This window comes from Camelina sativa, chromosome 4 (genome assembly GCF_000633955.1).
Source record: "Camelina sativa cultivar DH55 chromosome 4, Cs, whole genome shotgun sequence".
In the NCBI taxonomy this organism is placed as follows: Eukaryota; Viridiplantae; Streptophyta; class Magnoliopsida; order Brassicales; family Brassicaceae; genus Camelina; species Camelina sativa.
In genome coordinates this window covers 9060660-9076417 of record NC_025688.1, presented here as the reverse complement: position 1 = coordinate 9076417, position 15758 = coordinate 9060660, and the positions used below count along the sequence as shown (strand labels likewise).

Below are 15758 nucleotides of genomic sequence, written 5' to 3'. Positions count from 1 at the left end.
CAAATATTCAATCAGGCTCTTTTGTCTAAACAAGCTTGGAGAGTGTTGCAAGACAAGGATTGCTTATTTGCACGTTTTTTCAAAAGCAGGTATTTTCCTGATTGCGATTTCTTGAGTGCAACTCTTGGCCATAGACCCTCCTTTGCATGGAAAAGTATCCTTCATGGAAGGGATCTCCTAAAAAGAGGGCTCAGACAGATGATAGGAGATGGAGCCTCAACCTTTGTATGGTCATCTAGGTGGGTGATGGATGGGATCATGAGAGCCCCTCTTATGAAAAACATTATGTTTGATTTGGATCTTATGGTGAAGGATTTACTGGATAGCACTACTCAAACTTGGGACTTGGCTAAGTTGCAATATCATTTTTACCCTAGGGATGTGGAGCTAATTCTCAAGATCAAACCTGTTATGTCTTCAGAGGATTATCTGATTTGGGAACACACTAAGAGTGGTGCGTATTCTGTCAAGTCTGGTTACTGGGCAGCTTATCAGAGAGAAAAGATTGATCTACTAACAGAAGCTTTGATGCAACCACAGTTTTACCCATCAAGAATCAGATTTGGAAGATCAGCACTGCTACTAAAATCCGTAATTTCATGTGGAAAGTAGTGAGTGGAGCTATTCCTGTTGTTGATAAAATGTTATCGAGAGGGATGAAGGTTGATTCTAGATGTCAAAGCTGTGGTTTGGAAGGGGAATCAGTCAATCATGTACTTTTTTCTTGCACAGTTGCTAGACAGGTTTGGGCTATGTTTAATTTTCCTGTCCCATGCAATGGGTTTGATTCTGAATCAGTTTTCCAAAACATCTATTATCTACTGTTGGTGAGCAAAAATTCGAAATATCCTGTGGAAGTTAGAACAGCCTTCCCATGGATTTTATGGCAGCTTTGGAAAAACAGGAACTTATTCTCGTTTGAAGGCAGAAGATTTTGTGCTTCTAGAACAGTAGCCAAGATTAGAGATAATGCTTCCCAGTGGTTTCATGCGCAGTCCTTAACCGTTGCAGATGCAGTAATTGAGAGGTCGAAAGCGGCTTTGGGGAAAAAAGGTTGGTATCCTCCGATCCAAGGTTGGAAAAATGCAACCTAGGGTCTTCATGGGATAAAGAAACGAGTACAGGAGGAGCTGCTTGGGTTTTAAGAAACGAGAAAGGGGAAACTCTTATGCATAGTCGAAGATCCTTTGCTTCAGTTTTTAGCAAGATGGATGCTAGTCTTCTATGTTGGTTATGGGCAATTGAAAGTATGAAAAGTATAAACTTTGATAAGATTGTTTTCGCTTCTGAGGATTCGGCTCTTATGGGAGCTGTTCAAAGACCTCCAGCTTGACCTTCTTTCAAGTTTCAGTCACGCTCTGTAGGTAATGCCCTGGGAAGTTTTTTGCAGTGGAAAATGTCGTTAGAAGAAAGAAGCTCTAACCTTGTCGCTCATCTAATCGCAAAGAGTGTTACAAGTTTGGATCGCCGTCAATCTTATGTAGCAATCGGGTATCCTTTTTGGCTTCATAACCTTTTTGTCTCTGATTGTGCTTCTATTCGTTTATATAGCTCTTCAGGGTGGCTATTTTGATTGCCCGTGTTTTTTGGTATGCTGGTTAGTGGGTGCTTTTGTAAAGATAAAACAGCTAACATCCTTTCTAATATATATTATTCAGTGAAAAAAAAAATGCAGAAGGATGTTGAAAAATCATGATAACGTCATAAAGACACAATAAAAACTCTGTTGCGCTTATTTTCTTCTTCTCTATATAAGAGACGCTAAAGATCCGAACTAATAACCCTTCAAACTTCAAAGGCACACTAAAATGGACATCATTTGGAACGTTTCAATATGTGTTACAGCTTTAGTTGTCGTAGTGATCAGCAGATGGTTGTACCGATGGTCAAACCCCAAGTGCAATGGCAAGTTACCTCCGGGATCCATGGGTTTCCCGATCATCGGAGAGACACTAGACTTCTTTAAATCTTATGGATTCAACGAGACCTCACCCTTTATAACCAAGAGGATGTCCAGGTAAAGTGTTAGAATACTTTAAGTATATCTGCAAATATATGTTTGTAATCTTGTGAACGTTTTAGGTACGGGGCAATATTTCGGACCAACGTTTTTGGATCCAACACCGTGGTAGTGACAGATCCTGATGTAATGGTTGAGGTTTTTCGGCAAGAGAACACGGCTTTCACATTTAGCCTTCCTGGTGCGTTTGGCAAAGTCTTAGGAAAAGACGAAGCAATTATCAATCATGGAAAGACCTACAAGCATTTCAAACAAATCACTCTGAACATTTTTGGCCCTGACGGTTTGAAGAAGAAGTTACTAGGAAACATCGACCGAGGAACCTGCGAGGGTCTTAGATCAAAGGCTAGCGTGGGGAGCTTCGATATTAAGGAGGCAGCTGGAAACGTATGTACATAAGTTCTTTTTTATTAGTTTTTGGGTATAGATGAATTAAAATTATTTAACAATAGTTTTGTTGGTACGTTTGTAGTTGATAGTAAAGCACTTGATTCCCAAGTTGATAAGTACCCTCGGAGCAGAGGCTGCAGAAAATCTGAAGAACATCTTCATGGCCTTCAATCTTGATTGGTATCAGTCATTCTTTAGTCTTTCTTCCTGGAAATCGTTGTACAGATCCTGTATGGTAAGTAATTTGTCTTTTGTTTTTAAGAATATCTTTTATACAGTAACTTTAATAAGTTAATAACATTAGAATCATGATGTTTTATTAATTTATAAAATATCATGAAACCTTTAATTAGATCTTAGGTTATATTTTTATTTATTAAATTACAGCTGGAAAAATATTGATTTTTCAACAAATTTTTACTCTAAAAGACTAAAAATGTCTCTATTAACTGCATCCAGGCAAGCAGAGACGCAATGAAGGTGATAAAAAGTGTTCTCTTATCAAGGAAAGAATCGGGAGAGAAGCATGACGATATCCTTAATACGATAATAGAAGATGTCGTTTTAGATGACAAATACGTTATTTTCCAAACCTATACTATTCCGATCGCCGCTAAAGATACTACTTCTGTGGTCATATCCATGGCAGTAAAGTACATTACAAAAAACCCTAAAGTTCTCTTAGAGATGAAGGTAATATATATCGATACATAGCTAACAAGTTTTCACTTATTAAAAGAAAACAAGAGAAGCATGGATTTGACATTATATGCTTATAATATGGCAGAGAGAGCATAATGCTATCCTTCAAAACAGAGTTGATAAGAAATCTGAAGTGAGCTGGGAAGAGTACAGAAACGACATGACTTTCACCAACATGGTAACTTTTAGATATCTTTTAGTAATTTCAATTATAATATGAGGAAGAGATTAAAAACGAAGCCTATGTTGCAATGCAGGTGATTAATGAGTCTCTTAGACTGGTAAATCTGGCTCCTGTAATGTTTAGGAAGACTTTAAGAGATGTTGAAATCCAAGGCAAGTATTACTATTAAAATACGGCCACTTTCTGAAACATATTTTCTAAATTGAACGTTTTGTGGTGCGAGAACTGGTAACAGGATATACGATTCCAAAGGGTTGGATGGTGTTTCTTGCAACTTCACTAAGGCATTATGATCCTGCGGTATATGAGAACCCTTACGAGTTTAATCCTTGGAGATGGGAGGTATATACTGATCATTTTAGTCTATGTAAAGCATTTTCGATATCTAATCAAAAATATATCATTCGAATAATTTAAAAATTGATGAAAATTTTGAAACAGGGCCAAAAGCTGGTCAATTTTTCTAAGTCGTTCATGGTATTTGGAGGTGGAGTGAGATTGTGTCCTGGTGCAGAATTTGCAAGGCTTCAGATTGCAATGTTTCTTCACCATCTTGTCATCAACTACGATTTCTCGATGGCACATGACAGCGAGGCCACTCGTACACCACTAGTTTCTTTCCCCAATGGCATTCATATGAACATCTCTCCCATCAATTGATTTGGAGATCTTAAAGCTATCTAAATGATATAAGGTTTATTTAATTAAGTACACATGATATAAGTTTCATATTCACATTGAGGATAACTCAGTCTCTATCCAAAGTTTATCAAGATTTGTTTAAAATTAAATAAATGTGCGCACTTGGAATTGAAAGATACATATATATTACTTAATTTTTTCTAAATCTCTATCCAAAATTAGGATAACTCAATCTCTATCAATAAATGTGCGCTCACTTGGAATCTCTTCGCATAATTTTTATCGATTAGATTACTTTAAAAAAAAAACTATCATCATATGGGCACTGGTTTCCTAAATAAACATATATACTTCCAATATCTTTTATGTTATTCTCAATAAAAATCATATATACGAGACATAACTTGACAAATTAAACAACTCGGGTGCAGTAGTTTATCACAGCTAGAGTTGCACACATGACACATGTAGTTAAACGAACAGGGCCATAGCTTCAGTCTAGCCACATTCAAGCAAAGCACTTGGTGAGTGAGATGAACGACAAGAATCGCGAAAAGTTTACGGCTAAAGGATCTAGCTGGAGCTTTGAACTTAAAAGTTTATTTGGGGATGATGGTAAATAAGACATGAACTATAAGTATATACCCATAAATACCCATAAAATATCCATCCGAGCTATAACACGAGAACCGATCTGAACCCAGAAGAAACCGAAGCAAAGTAGAACAAGTGTATTAAAAATATATATCCAAATATGATTTATAAATCTTAGTTACCAACCCGAGTACTCCGATCATGTTCCATTAGAATATTAGGAATATCATTTCTTATAGTTAAAATGTATGTTTAAAGTTTAAATTCATGTGAGTTATTGAAACAATAGTTCGCCCTAGCCTCTCCCCTCTTTGGCACAATCTCCAATGTCTTCTCCTTCGGCAGCGACGAATCAGATCAGCGCCGCTGAAAAACTGTTTCGTCGTCCCTGTGTTCTGCTCTACTACCTCAACTTACTTTTTGTCTATTTAGACGATGAACGCACCAAAGGTTCATCGAGTACTCATTCAGCGAATCTAATCATGCTTCAGCTTCATCTCCTCCCTCTCCTTCTGTCTCTTCTTATGGTTTCTCCCAGTGAGGTCATTCTTATGAGGTACCAGTCCCTCAACGCCAAATCTGAGACTTTGAAACGCCTTTGTAACTTTGTGTATTGTATGTGGCATGTGCTCCTCTTGAAGTCAATTACATCATCTCTCTGCTCCTTGGATCTAGATCTCCTCACAAAGTAGTTTGCTTGGTCAAATAGGGAGAAAGCTCGCGGGCTAGCCCGGCCTGGCTTTCAAAAACATCGTACTCGAGCTTAAATATATATGTCAAATAAAATCGGGTCTTTCGAGCTAAGCCCTGTCAAACTATAGGGTTGTTAGGGCTTAGCCCGATCGGACTCGGACCATCCTGAAAAGCCCTTAAACAAATATATTTGTTCATTTTTTTGTTAACATTTTTATTTGATTGCAATGATTAATGATTTATTGTAAATAAAGTTTAAAACTATAGTCATAGTTTTCATATTTACTTAATAATCTTACTTAATATTTTTAAAATCTTTATGAGTTAAAATTCATCTGGTTTTACAAAAGTTCTTTTAAATTAAGTTCGTTTTTGTGAATATAGATGAGTTATTTAAATTTTGATTGATTTGTTTTATACTGCACCTTTAAACATTGCTTTTTAAGACATGTTATAAACTTATAAGTTTGAATTTTTGATCTATAAGATAAGCCCAAAAAAGCCCAAAAATTCATGTAGTCTTGTTAGGGTCGGGCCGTGCTAGGCCGGACTCAAACATATGTGGGCTTTGCGAGTTTTGAGCCGGGCCGAACCAGCCTGATTGTGCTTTTTCACCTGTGATAAAAGTTATAGGTTTTCTATAGAAGAGTAAAATCGATCCTATCATTAGCACAATCCACAACTCAGGGGTCAAAATTTTCTAAAATAGCTGCAGATCGCTAAGAGAAAGAGGATTAAAGCATATCTCAAGCCTTTTAACCTGACAAGCTCAGAGTTAACAATCCTAAGATATATAATAGCATTCAATACAAAAACTAGGTAAAAGGACAAGTCATAAGAATAAACTCGTTTGGGAGGAATCTATGATCAATTGATCATATTTAATCTGAGTGTGTATATACGGAAATGGATTGAGGTAATCTGTGAAGAAAATCTGGAAAACACATACACAAAGGAAAAACCATACCTCACCAACAAAAGCCAATTTTAAATAAACAAGTAAAAAGGTGTATAGATGGAAAGTAACCAAAAACACGATATAGGCAACCCATCTTTCCCTCCCACAATGCCTTGAACCTCTACAATCTAAATAGAAAAGAAAAAACATCAAGCAATAGGGAAATAAGAACCCTAAAAAGGAAACAAAGCGAAATAAGAAACCGCTAAAGAGATTACATCAGGTAACCACAAGATCAAAGACATCTTTCAAGCTCAATATACCTAAACAGAAGGGAAGCATTTCACATTATCAAAATCCCCGTCACAAGCATATGAGATCAAACAGTAAACAGAAATGTAGCACCAAGATCCCTAATTTTCCAACAAACATCAAATAACCTTAATTTGCGATCCAAAATCTAAGAACCCTAATCATAAAACAATTTGTGATTCATACAATTGTAATGAGAAACTAGCCTGGCAACATCTATTGATTCAATCTCTTTCGATTTATTTGACTCCAAATTCAAACCGCATCCATCTCCAATGAAACTCGATTCTTTCTTTCGCGATTGGCTTCCAAATCGATTTGCTTCCTCTGATTCCAAACTCGATTCAAATCGCCTTCTCTCTATTCCCATCGAATCCAAACCCTTGCTCTGATTCCAGGTCCTTCGATTCAAACTTGATCCAAACCTTGAAACTTCTGATTCCAAATTGTTTTCTCGTTTCGGGGATTCAATCGCGAGAGAAAGAGAAGAGAGAAAAGAAAAAGAATAAAATCGATCTTTCCCACAAAAAAAAATTTCCTTTTGTATTATTTTGTTCACCCAATAAAATGATGACATGTAGCGTCTCTTAAACTAAGTTTGAGTATAGATGAGTTTTTATATTTTTTTTTGTTATGATTAATTTTTTTTCAACTAAATACTAAAAACTCTTCTATGAACCCAGCAACGGAGAAGGTCTCATGCTCTTAATCTTTTCAGTATCAACATAATTACAATTGAGATGACATGGAAATTAGAATAGATACGGAATCAAAAATGATATCTCGAATTTATCTAATTTAATGGTACAACAACATAATATAATACTCATTCGAAACAACAACATAATATAATATTCATTATCTTGTTCTTCTTATCTTAGTTATTGTTTCTTCTTTCTTTTTTTTCCAATCGATGACTGAAGGCTTTCATAACGTCAACATTACTCGTTCTGGTTGGTCTTTGTTGGTTTAGAATTTTGCTGATTTTTTTTACTCATCCACCCAGCTTAATTTGTTGGTTTTGTTTCGTCCGGTTTGAATATGGGATACTTTGGCTACGGTCATATCTTAGTAACTGAATTCACCGTGTTTCGTTGACATTTTAAAAAAAAAAAGTCGGAATTGTTATATTTTGTGATTTTAGCTTTTTTTTTTCTTGCTATTATCTGTTAACCATAAAAATATTCCTTTAATATAAAACTGACAAAATATTTATATGTTCGCTATTCTTTAGTGCAAAAAAAAAGCAACATACCTATAATATAATAGTAATTGTTAATATTAGTTGATGTCGCATCGGAATCATTAACATCTGTTTATGCATATCCAATAATTGGAGTATTTGATCATATATGACTCTCAAGTCTCAAGTTTCGTCATATGATAATCATATATTTGTTTATGAATCTCCAATAATTGGAGTATTTGATCATAATTGACCCAAAATCTTCATCCAATAAAATAATTGATATGGTTTTGATGTGTATCTATATTAATAGACTAATAGTTTAGTTATATTCATAGTTTAAGATTGTGTAGTTATGTTCATAGTTAAAGACTTTGTAGTTTTTGTTTTTTATAACTGTCCAATCGTGGCCATGATTTTTTTTTTATATAATAATGAAAGTATGGTTGGTGAAAATTTTGAATGTATGAAAAAAAACAAAAACTTAAATGCATGTGAATTTTATCATACCACATCATTTTTACACACTTGCTTTGTTCCAGCTTTTGACTCCATATACTGAGTAGTATTTTTTTTTTAACTCGATTCACATTAAAAAAAAATTAGCCCTTCATTAAGTTATATACTTCATTAACATATACTCCATTACTTGTCGGAGTAATATAATAATCGGAGTAGTATTTTTTTAACTCGATTCACAAACGCAAATCTTGCATCTATATTCTGAAGTCTTGTTTATGTTTCCAAAACTGCTTCTAGCTAGATTAGGCGATGTATATTAATTAGACACATGTGGATCTTAAGTTGAAGTCAATAGCCTAGAAGCAAACAAAAATTTAACTATTTAAGGCCCCAATTGTTGACTACAAGCATTTCGTTATCTTGGGTGATCCATGCAATCTGAATGAGATTCAAGTAATCGGATTTATTTATTTATTATTTATTATATATTGAAACATGTAAAAAGAAAAGTCACATCTTATAGAGAACATTTTGAAAACATTTTAAAGAAAGTTACATCTTACCAACCATCATCAGCACAGTAACAATAAGATACGAAATAGACATCTTTTGTCATTATGACTCAAAGATTTAGATTAACACACTTGGATTTGGGGATGCAAAGTCAAGCAGTTTTGTGCTCTGCTCGAACAGTAACATCTCCTCTTGAGGCAGTGTTACCCATGCTTCAACTCCTTGACCGTCCTTAGAGTCGATTAACACGGTCACATTGTCTAGAATTGGAGAAACATTTCCAGAGACCCAAACCGGAAGTCCCCACCCAAAGCAAGCCTTATAAAGAGGAATCTTGCACCAGCTGCTGACAACGTGCATGTCATAAAGCTCGTAGCTAAACTTGGTATCCGCCATTGCACCAAGCAATTTCAAACTTATTGTCAAACCTGATGACCCTTCCTCATGTTGAATCAAATGGGATAACTCCTCGTTTCTTTTTTGTAGTTCCTTAACAATTTCTACACTCTCCATGCCTTTTCCATTCAAGGTCAGGGTGGAGTACAAAGGGTTACCCATTAGGTTTTCCGATAAAAGGGTGGTATCTTGGACCGCAAGTTATTCGCTTGGTACAGAACTTTCTCACGAACTGTGTCTGTCGATGCAGCCACAACACATTTCCAAATAAGTGAAGTCAAACTCTGGACCCGCGTAGGTCGAGGCACAGCATCACTAGCAACTTTGTTCCTGAGCTCTTCGATCTTAGATGCTACAAACACAAATCTCTTCGTGACACTTGTTCTCTTACCTTGTTGATCCTCCCCTGGAATTTTAATGGCCTCATTTGCTGGTGGGTAAAGCTTTGTGGAATCAAAGTCAGGATTAGCCACCGAGTCGCTCTCTCCTCGAGCAGTGGCAGTCCAAGATTGGATGAAAGTCGAGAGAGAGGCTGCATCGGCGAGCTTATGGGCGATGCAGATTCCGATGGCCATGCCACCACACTTGAAGTAGGTTGCTTGCACAAGAAGCAACGGCCATGTAGGAATGGGCTCGGCATCTACAGGAAGCAACTGTTGGAGGGATTTGGTATCTGGGGATCTCAGAAAGTCAGAGAGAGTGCAGTCAACGCGTGCGTCCACAAAGACAGCTCCTTCGTCGGTACTGTCGATGGTGACTCCATTGACTCTTCCAGCGAAAGGGTGGAATTTTGTCAAGGTCTCGGACAGGGAACTTTTGAGAGTTAAGGAAGTTTGTTCTTGAGATATCAAATCATCTTTGGTGTAGAAAAGAAATGCAACTGCGTAAACCGGAGGCATCAGGAGATCCATAATAGAGAGTTGAAGAGTTCGGAGATCATTTGGAGTTGGAGTTGATGGCTTTATGATCTCTCTACCAATGGTTTCAACCTTCACTGTATCCATCGGATGATCGTTTATCTTTCTCTTTTTTCTTTTCTTTTCTTTTACTTGATTTCCTCTTTGGACGAAGAGAACTGTGTTTCTTATAGAACATCTGTTGGCTGTATTAGGAGGTCCCACTGATTAAATTTAGGTGAAAAACAAAGTATAAATTAGGAGTCTAGGACTCGCGAACTGCATTTTCAAAATTGTTCTCGTTAAAATCAGAAAAGGTATAAATTTTATATAGTAGTGTTAGATGATAATTATTATTTGAAAACTCGACTCAAACACTAATAAAGCTTTATATAATATTTATGATATATTTACAAGATATTTTTAGATTTTATACATGTACTAAATTAGGACCCGTCCGATGTGCGGGTTTATAATTTTTAAAATAAAATTAAATTTAACAAAAAATATAAAATAATTATTTTTAGTAGGTAAAAATTATCTATAAAAATAAATTGATACACTGAGTTGTCCAATGTGATTTTGGTGTAAATGGTGCGACTATGCGGTTGACTATTAATCATGTTTTCTTTGAATGCCCTCGCTCGTGTGAAGTTTATCTCCAATTCTGGTCTCGTCAGAGGGTTTTTCATATGAGTCAGTGTACTCGAATTTGGATTTTGTTTTCTGGAAGATTGCCTCTCAACAGGGTGATTCTGATCAACTTCTTCAATTATCATAGAATTTATGGACAATCTCGAAGACCATAACTAAAAAAAAAAACAAATTTAGAGATCGAGGCGAATGAACAATTGCTCAGGCTTTGGGAAGTTAGCCTGGAAAGAGGCGTTCTCTTTTATGGCAGTCATGTCAGCTCTATCTGCGTCTTCGGAGGTCCAAAATTCTTCACTTGGTTGTCAGATTAATGGTTCTTGGAAAACAACCAATATGCATTCAGGATTGGGCTGGTGGTGTTGTGTTGATGATGAGCGAACCTTGTTGTTGGAGGCCAAGAGTCTAAGACGGATCCCTCCCCTACATTCGGAGTTAGAAGTGTTGTTGTCGGTCATGGAGCGGATACGTGCTGCAGGGATCGCTTGTCAACATTTCGAGACTGATTGGGTGAGTTACTCACTATTGTGCAGTCTCTGAAGATTGGCCGTCCTTCTCCAACCTGCTCGATGAGTTTAAATTGCTTGAGTCCTTCCCACTATTCTATATCTCTTGGATCCTCCGTGCGTCAAATACGAAGACAGATTGTCTTGTCCGTGCTTCGCGTTCTCTTATCTCTGAAGTTTCTTTTGTAAACCTCTTCCCTCCAGCTTGGACAACTAACCAAGGAAATTCTTTTTAATTTATTGTTTGGTTGAAAAAAAAAAGTAAATAGATACACTTTTAGTTAAAGAAAATAGTTGTAAATATGTTCAAAGTTAAACTTTTAGTTAATTTATTGTTAAATTTAACAAAGAATATATATTTAATTTTTTTCATAAGTCAAAACAATGTATAAAAGTAAAGAGATAAACTTTTAGTTATAGAAAATAGTTATTTTTTTTGTTTTCTGTAATACACTAATGTATATCCATTTACAAATTTACTATATACATTACCACTAAAAATGTATTTGTACACACAAATATATTTTACTGTTAAAATATACTCTTTAGTCTTTACTACTACCAACAAATTATCTTTATGAACACATTAAATAACATATTATATGTCTCTTTACTTTTACATTTTTATAGTTAAAAAACGCTAAATTAATATTACATACTCATATCTTATATATTCCAGTAACAGTTTTTTTGAATAAATTATTTGATTGGTGAAAAAAATATGAGACGATCTTTTTTTTTTTTTTTACTTCAACCATCTTTTTCTTAGAAACAGTAATTAATTGTATATTTTCACAATCATTTTTTTATCTTATATAAAAAGTAATCAATTTTCTTGTAAAATTAGCAACTTAAAATTAAAAGAAATAAAATATATTTTAAGCTCGAATTTTATTTATATATATATTTTCCTTATAATGATTTTTTTAAAATTTTAAAGCTGTTTAAATTTTATAATTTTCTTATAATTGCCTTTTAATATTTTAAAAACTTTTAATAGTTTTGTTTTACATTTCGAAGTTTACAAAGGTTTTTTTCTTTAAAAGATTTTAAATAAACTTAGGTTTTATTTTCTATATTTTACTTTTATATACAACCTTTTTATGGTAGGTTTTGAATTTTTACATTTTTATATTTTAAAAATTTTAATAAATTTAGAATTGACATGTGTCAACATCTGAATGATACAATTGACATTTGTCATGATCTTGTTAATTAGTAATTTTGTCATCAAAGTTTATATAATAAGATAAACATGGGCAGATACAGGAAGAAAATTTGTATTGGGCACATATAACAGTTTATTAAAATATTTTTAAATTTATGTAATTATTTTTAATTAATATAACTTTCCACCATTGGTTTATTTAAAATTTATTTTTATTTTGGTTAAATATATTTATAATGAGATTATATGTATACATATTATATATACAAATTTAAACTCTATGTATATTTAGATAAACTGGTAAAGTCATAATTTGTTAAATGATTTACTAGTCATAGACATTAGTAAGTAATAACTCGTTCAAAGTTTAAAGCTCTCTGTGTTTGAGTTTGGTTTTTTGCTATCTCTATCTAGCATCAAAACGAAGAGTATCAAACAGCTTACCTAAGATAATGGGTGGGGCACCTCTACCAAATAAGCTAGTAGAACGAACTATACTTACAAGGATTAAGGATTTGAAACTTTTTAACAATCACCATATAGATCCGCCCCTGCGTGTGGTTGCTTTTATAAGATTACACACATACTTACGGGTGAGTGTCGATCGAGACCATCATACATGAATGTGTTTGTGTTTCCTGATTGCCATGGTTTGATTGTTATTGTTCATTAACTTAGTTGTTTGTGTGTATAGTTCTTCCACGGAAAGATCGCGTCACTAAATATTTGTGACAATATTTACACATATCTATTGTGTACATGCAAAGAAAAAATGTGACCGTACGACCTTGACAAGAAAGAAAAGATAATCTAGGTTCTCGTCTCGTATTGTTAGTTTACTATTATTCTGATTGTTTTAGTTTATTTCTTGTTTTACATAATGGTTTAATTGCTAGTTTGTTTGATGAAATTGTTGGTTAGTTATTTACGATAGTTTAGATTTTAATTGTGGGAATAAATTAATAATTATAAGGTTATTAGTTAATTAATTATAAAATGAGTGCGGTCATTTTTGGTACCTAATATTTAACTAATCAAAAAGCACATATACTTTTTTATTTATTTTCTAATTTTAATTTATAGTATTTAATAAATTATATTTCAAATGTACTTTTCTAATAATAATGTATTCTTATTTTTACAAAATATAATAATATTGAACATTGACTTTATCAAAAAATCAAATTTTATTCTTTTTGTTTTCCACTTTATAAGCTTTTTAGCTAAACTAAAAGCACAGTAATTAAGAAACTATAAATGTATTTTTATTTTTATATAATATAATATGATTAACATTGATTTTTTTAAACAATTGAATAAACCGACTCCAGAATTTGAATGGTCATAATATACTGAAATGACACAACCTATTTTTTTAATATAATAATTAATTATTGATCTCATACTCACCATCAATCTAACAACATTCAAATCAAACAGCGGAAAATAACTAACATTAAACAATCAAATTATCCAACAAATACTTAAATAACTAATATCAATATTTCAAGACAAATCCAGCAATTCCAAAGAATAACATAAACAAAGTCATAGAACAATGAACCAACAACCTAAACAACCGTTCTAGACCACATTGTTCCATTCTAGCAACCTAACACCAGCATAGAACAAACAATTGAGCCTCTAAAACATCCTCTGATTTATCGTCTTGATTCCACAATCATACTTTGCTTTACACCGCAAATAACAATTGAGAAGCGTGAATATTATCATAAATACTCAGTGAGGCGATCCTTCCATTAATTTGGCTATACACACAAGCAAAAAGACAAACACAATCAATACACAAAGAAACAAGCAAACCATACAACGCTAAACACATGCGTAGTCGCTGTGCCATTGCGTCGACTGACGCACTCCTTGCATCGACCGATGCAACGCTCATCGTCATCATCAAATCCCTAGCTGCATTGACCAATGCACACTCTGCATCAATCAATGCAATCGCGCGAAGCATTGCCGAACACGATCTCCTCCGACTCCTCTTGGCTATGTGATGCTAGAAACGCCGTCCAAAGTCCACATATACCACACCCAACACTTACAAGCAAGCAAACAAGCAATCAACAGCCAAAATCCCACAAAATACACATATAATCGCTTAGATCATCCATGGTCACGCACTCACCTTTGAGAATGACGAATCTGATTCTAAAACTCACGAAAATAGCCTCCTAGCAAGCTCCTCTCACGTCCTCAGCCTCAAATCTCCACTCCTACAGACACACCTCACAAGAAACAGCTTAGAACTTCTCAAGACCGTTCACAAAAACTTTTTAAAAGTTTTCTCTCTTTCTTTTTCTCTCTGGGACGACAAAAGTGGCTAACTCTCCAAAACGTCGAGTTTATCCCTTTTATACCCGACATTAGGGTTTTCCAAAACCCAAAACGCAACAACATATGCCTTTAAATTAAGTCGTCCCACAAAAACGAACCTTGCATCGATTGATGCACACCTAAAACCGGGATTCCGGTTCACGGGTGTTACATATACTAAATAAACATAAATTATGTATAGATATTTTTAAAATATGACAAAATGAAACAAAACAAAATCCTAACAGATCTAATATATTTTAACTTGTTTAAAAAAATTCCATCTTAATCCAAAAAGAAATATTTTACATTACTATTATTTAGTCAAAAAGTTAGCTGATCACTGATTTGGTTAAATTATTAAATATAGTTAACAATGTGACACTTAACCTAAATGAATATTTTTTCAATTTTTTAAAATTTAGTTGATTTTAGTATTATATCAAGGAGATGAAATATATTATTTTGTTTTATATATTCTATTATTAATTCCGAAGTATATTTGGTAATATAATATTTTATTTGTAGGACTTACATAATTAAATCCTTGTCATTTGAATAAACATCAAAACTTGAAGTTATTATTTATAATATCCAAAAAACATATTTAAATAATTTTAAATAAAATAGTATTCATAATTTAAATATTCTACATACTTTTAACTTACTAAAAAGTAAATAAATTTTTGCTGATGATATTATGGAATGAATTGAAGTTTACATAAATATGATTATATAGTTTTTTACGGATATTGGTATATACTAAAATACACAAAACATTTTAGTTTGATATCAAGTAAGTTAACTAAAGGTGTTACGTCAAATTTTACCAGTACTAAACACAAATTTAAAATTATAGAATCTAAATATTAATTAAAATTTATTAAAACAAATATAAAATATAACATATATTTTTTAATAATATTAAAATAAAATTAAAAGCTAGTTATTATTCAGTCAACAAGTACGTCTAGTTCATATAATGAAGTATATAATGAAGTTTACAGCTGGCCTTCTGCTTCAATAATTAAGGAAATAAATATTAAAATAAAATTAAAATCTAGTTATTATTTAGTCAACAAGATACGTCTAGTTCATAATATAATGAAGTTTACAGCTGGCCTTCCTGCTTCAATAATTAAGGAACTAAAAAAATTGTACACGTGATACACGTGATATGATTGCTGTCAAAAAAAAAAAAAAAAAAA

General features: G+C 33.4%; 1 protein-coding gene and 1 pseudogene across 1 annotated transcript; one reads left to right on the top strand and one right to left on the bottom strand.

Annotated features, from left to right (window-relative positions):
* LOC104780140 (cytochrome P450 708A2-like) lies at positions 1752 to 4116 on the top strand. Its single transcript, XM_010504612.2, has 8 exons — positions 1752 to 2017; positions 2083 to 2407; positions 2493 to 2645; positions 2870 to 3103; positions 3198 to 3290; positions 3370 to 3448; positions 3532 to 3638; positions 3738 to 4116. The coding sequence occupies exons 1-8, from the start codon at positions 1809 to 1811 to the stop codon at positions 3954 to 3956; spliced, it is 1419 nt and encodes a 472-aa protein (XP_010502914.1). The 5' UTR covers positions 1752 to 1808; the 3' UTR covers positions 3957 to 4116.
* On the bottom strand, positions 8582 to 10138 carry LOC104780139 (annotated as a pseudogene).

Coding starts and splice junctions, on each gene's coding strand:
- LOC104780140 (XM_010504612.2), top strand. CDS start 1,809: ATGGACATCATTTGGAACGTTTCAATATGTGTTACAGCTTTAGTTGTC. Junction 2,408..2,492: donor TTAAGGAGGCAGCTGGAAAC/GTATGTACATAA, acceptor GTACGTTTGTAG/TTGATAGTAAAGCACTTGAT. Junction 3,639..3,737: donor TTAATCCTTGGAGATGGGAG/GTATATACTGAT, acceptor ATTTTGAAACAG/GGCCAAAAGCTGGTCAATTT.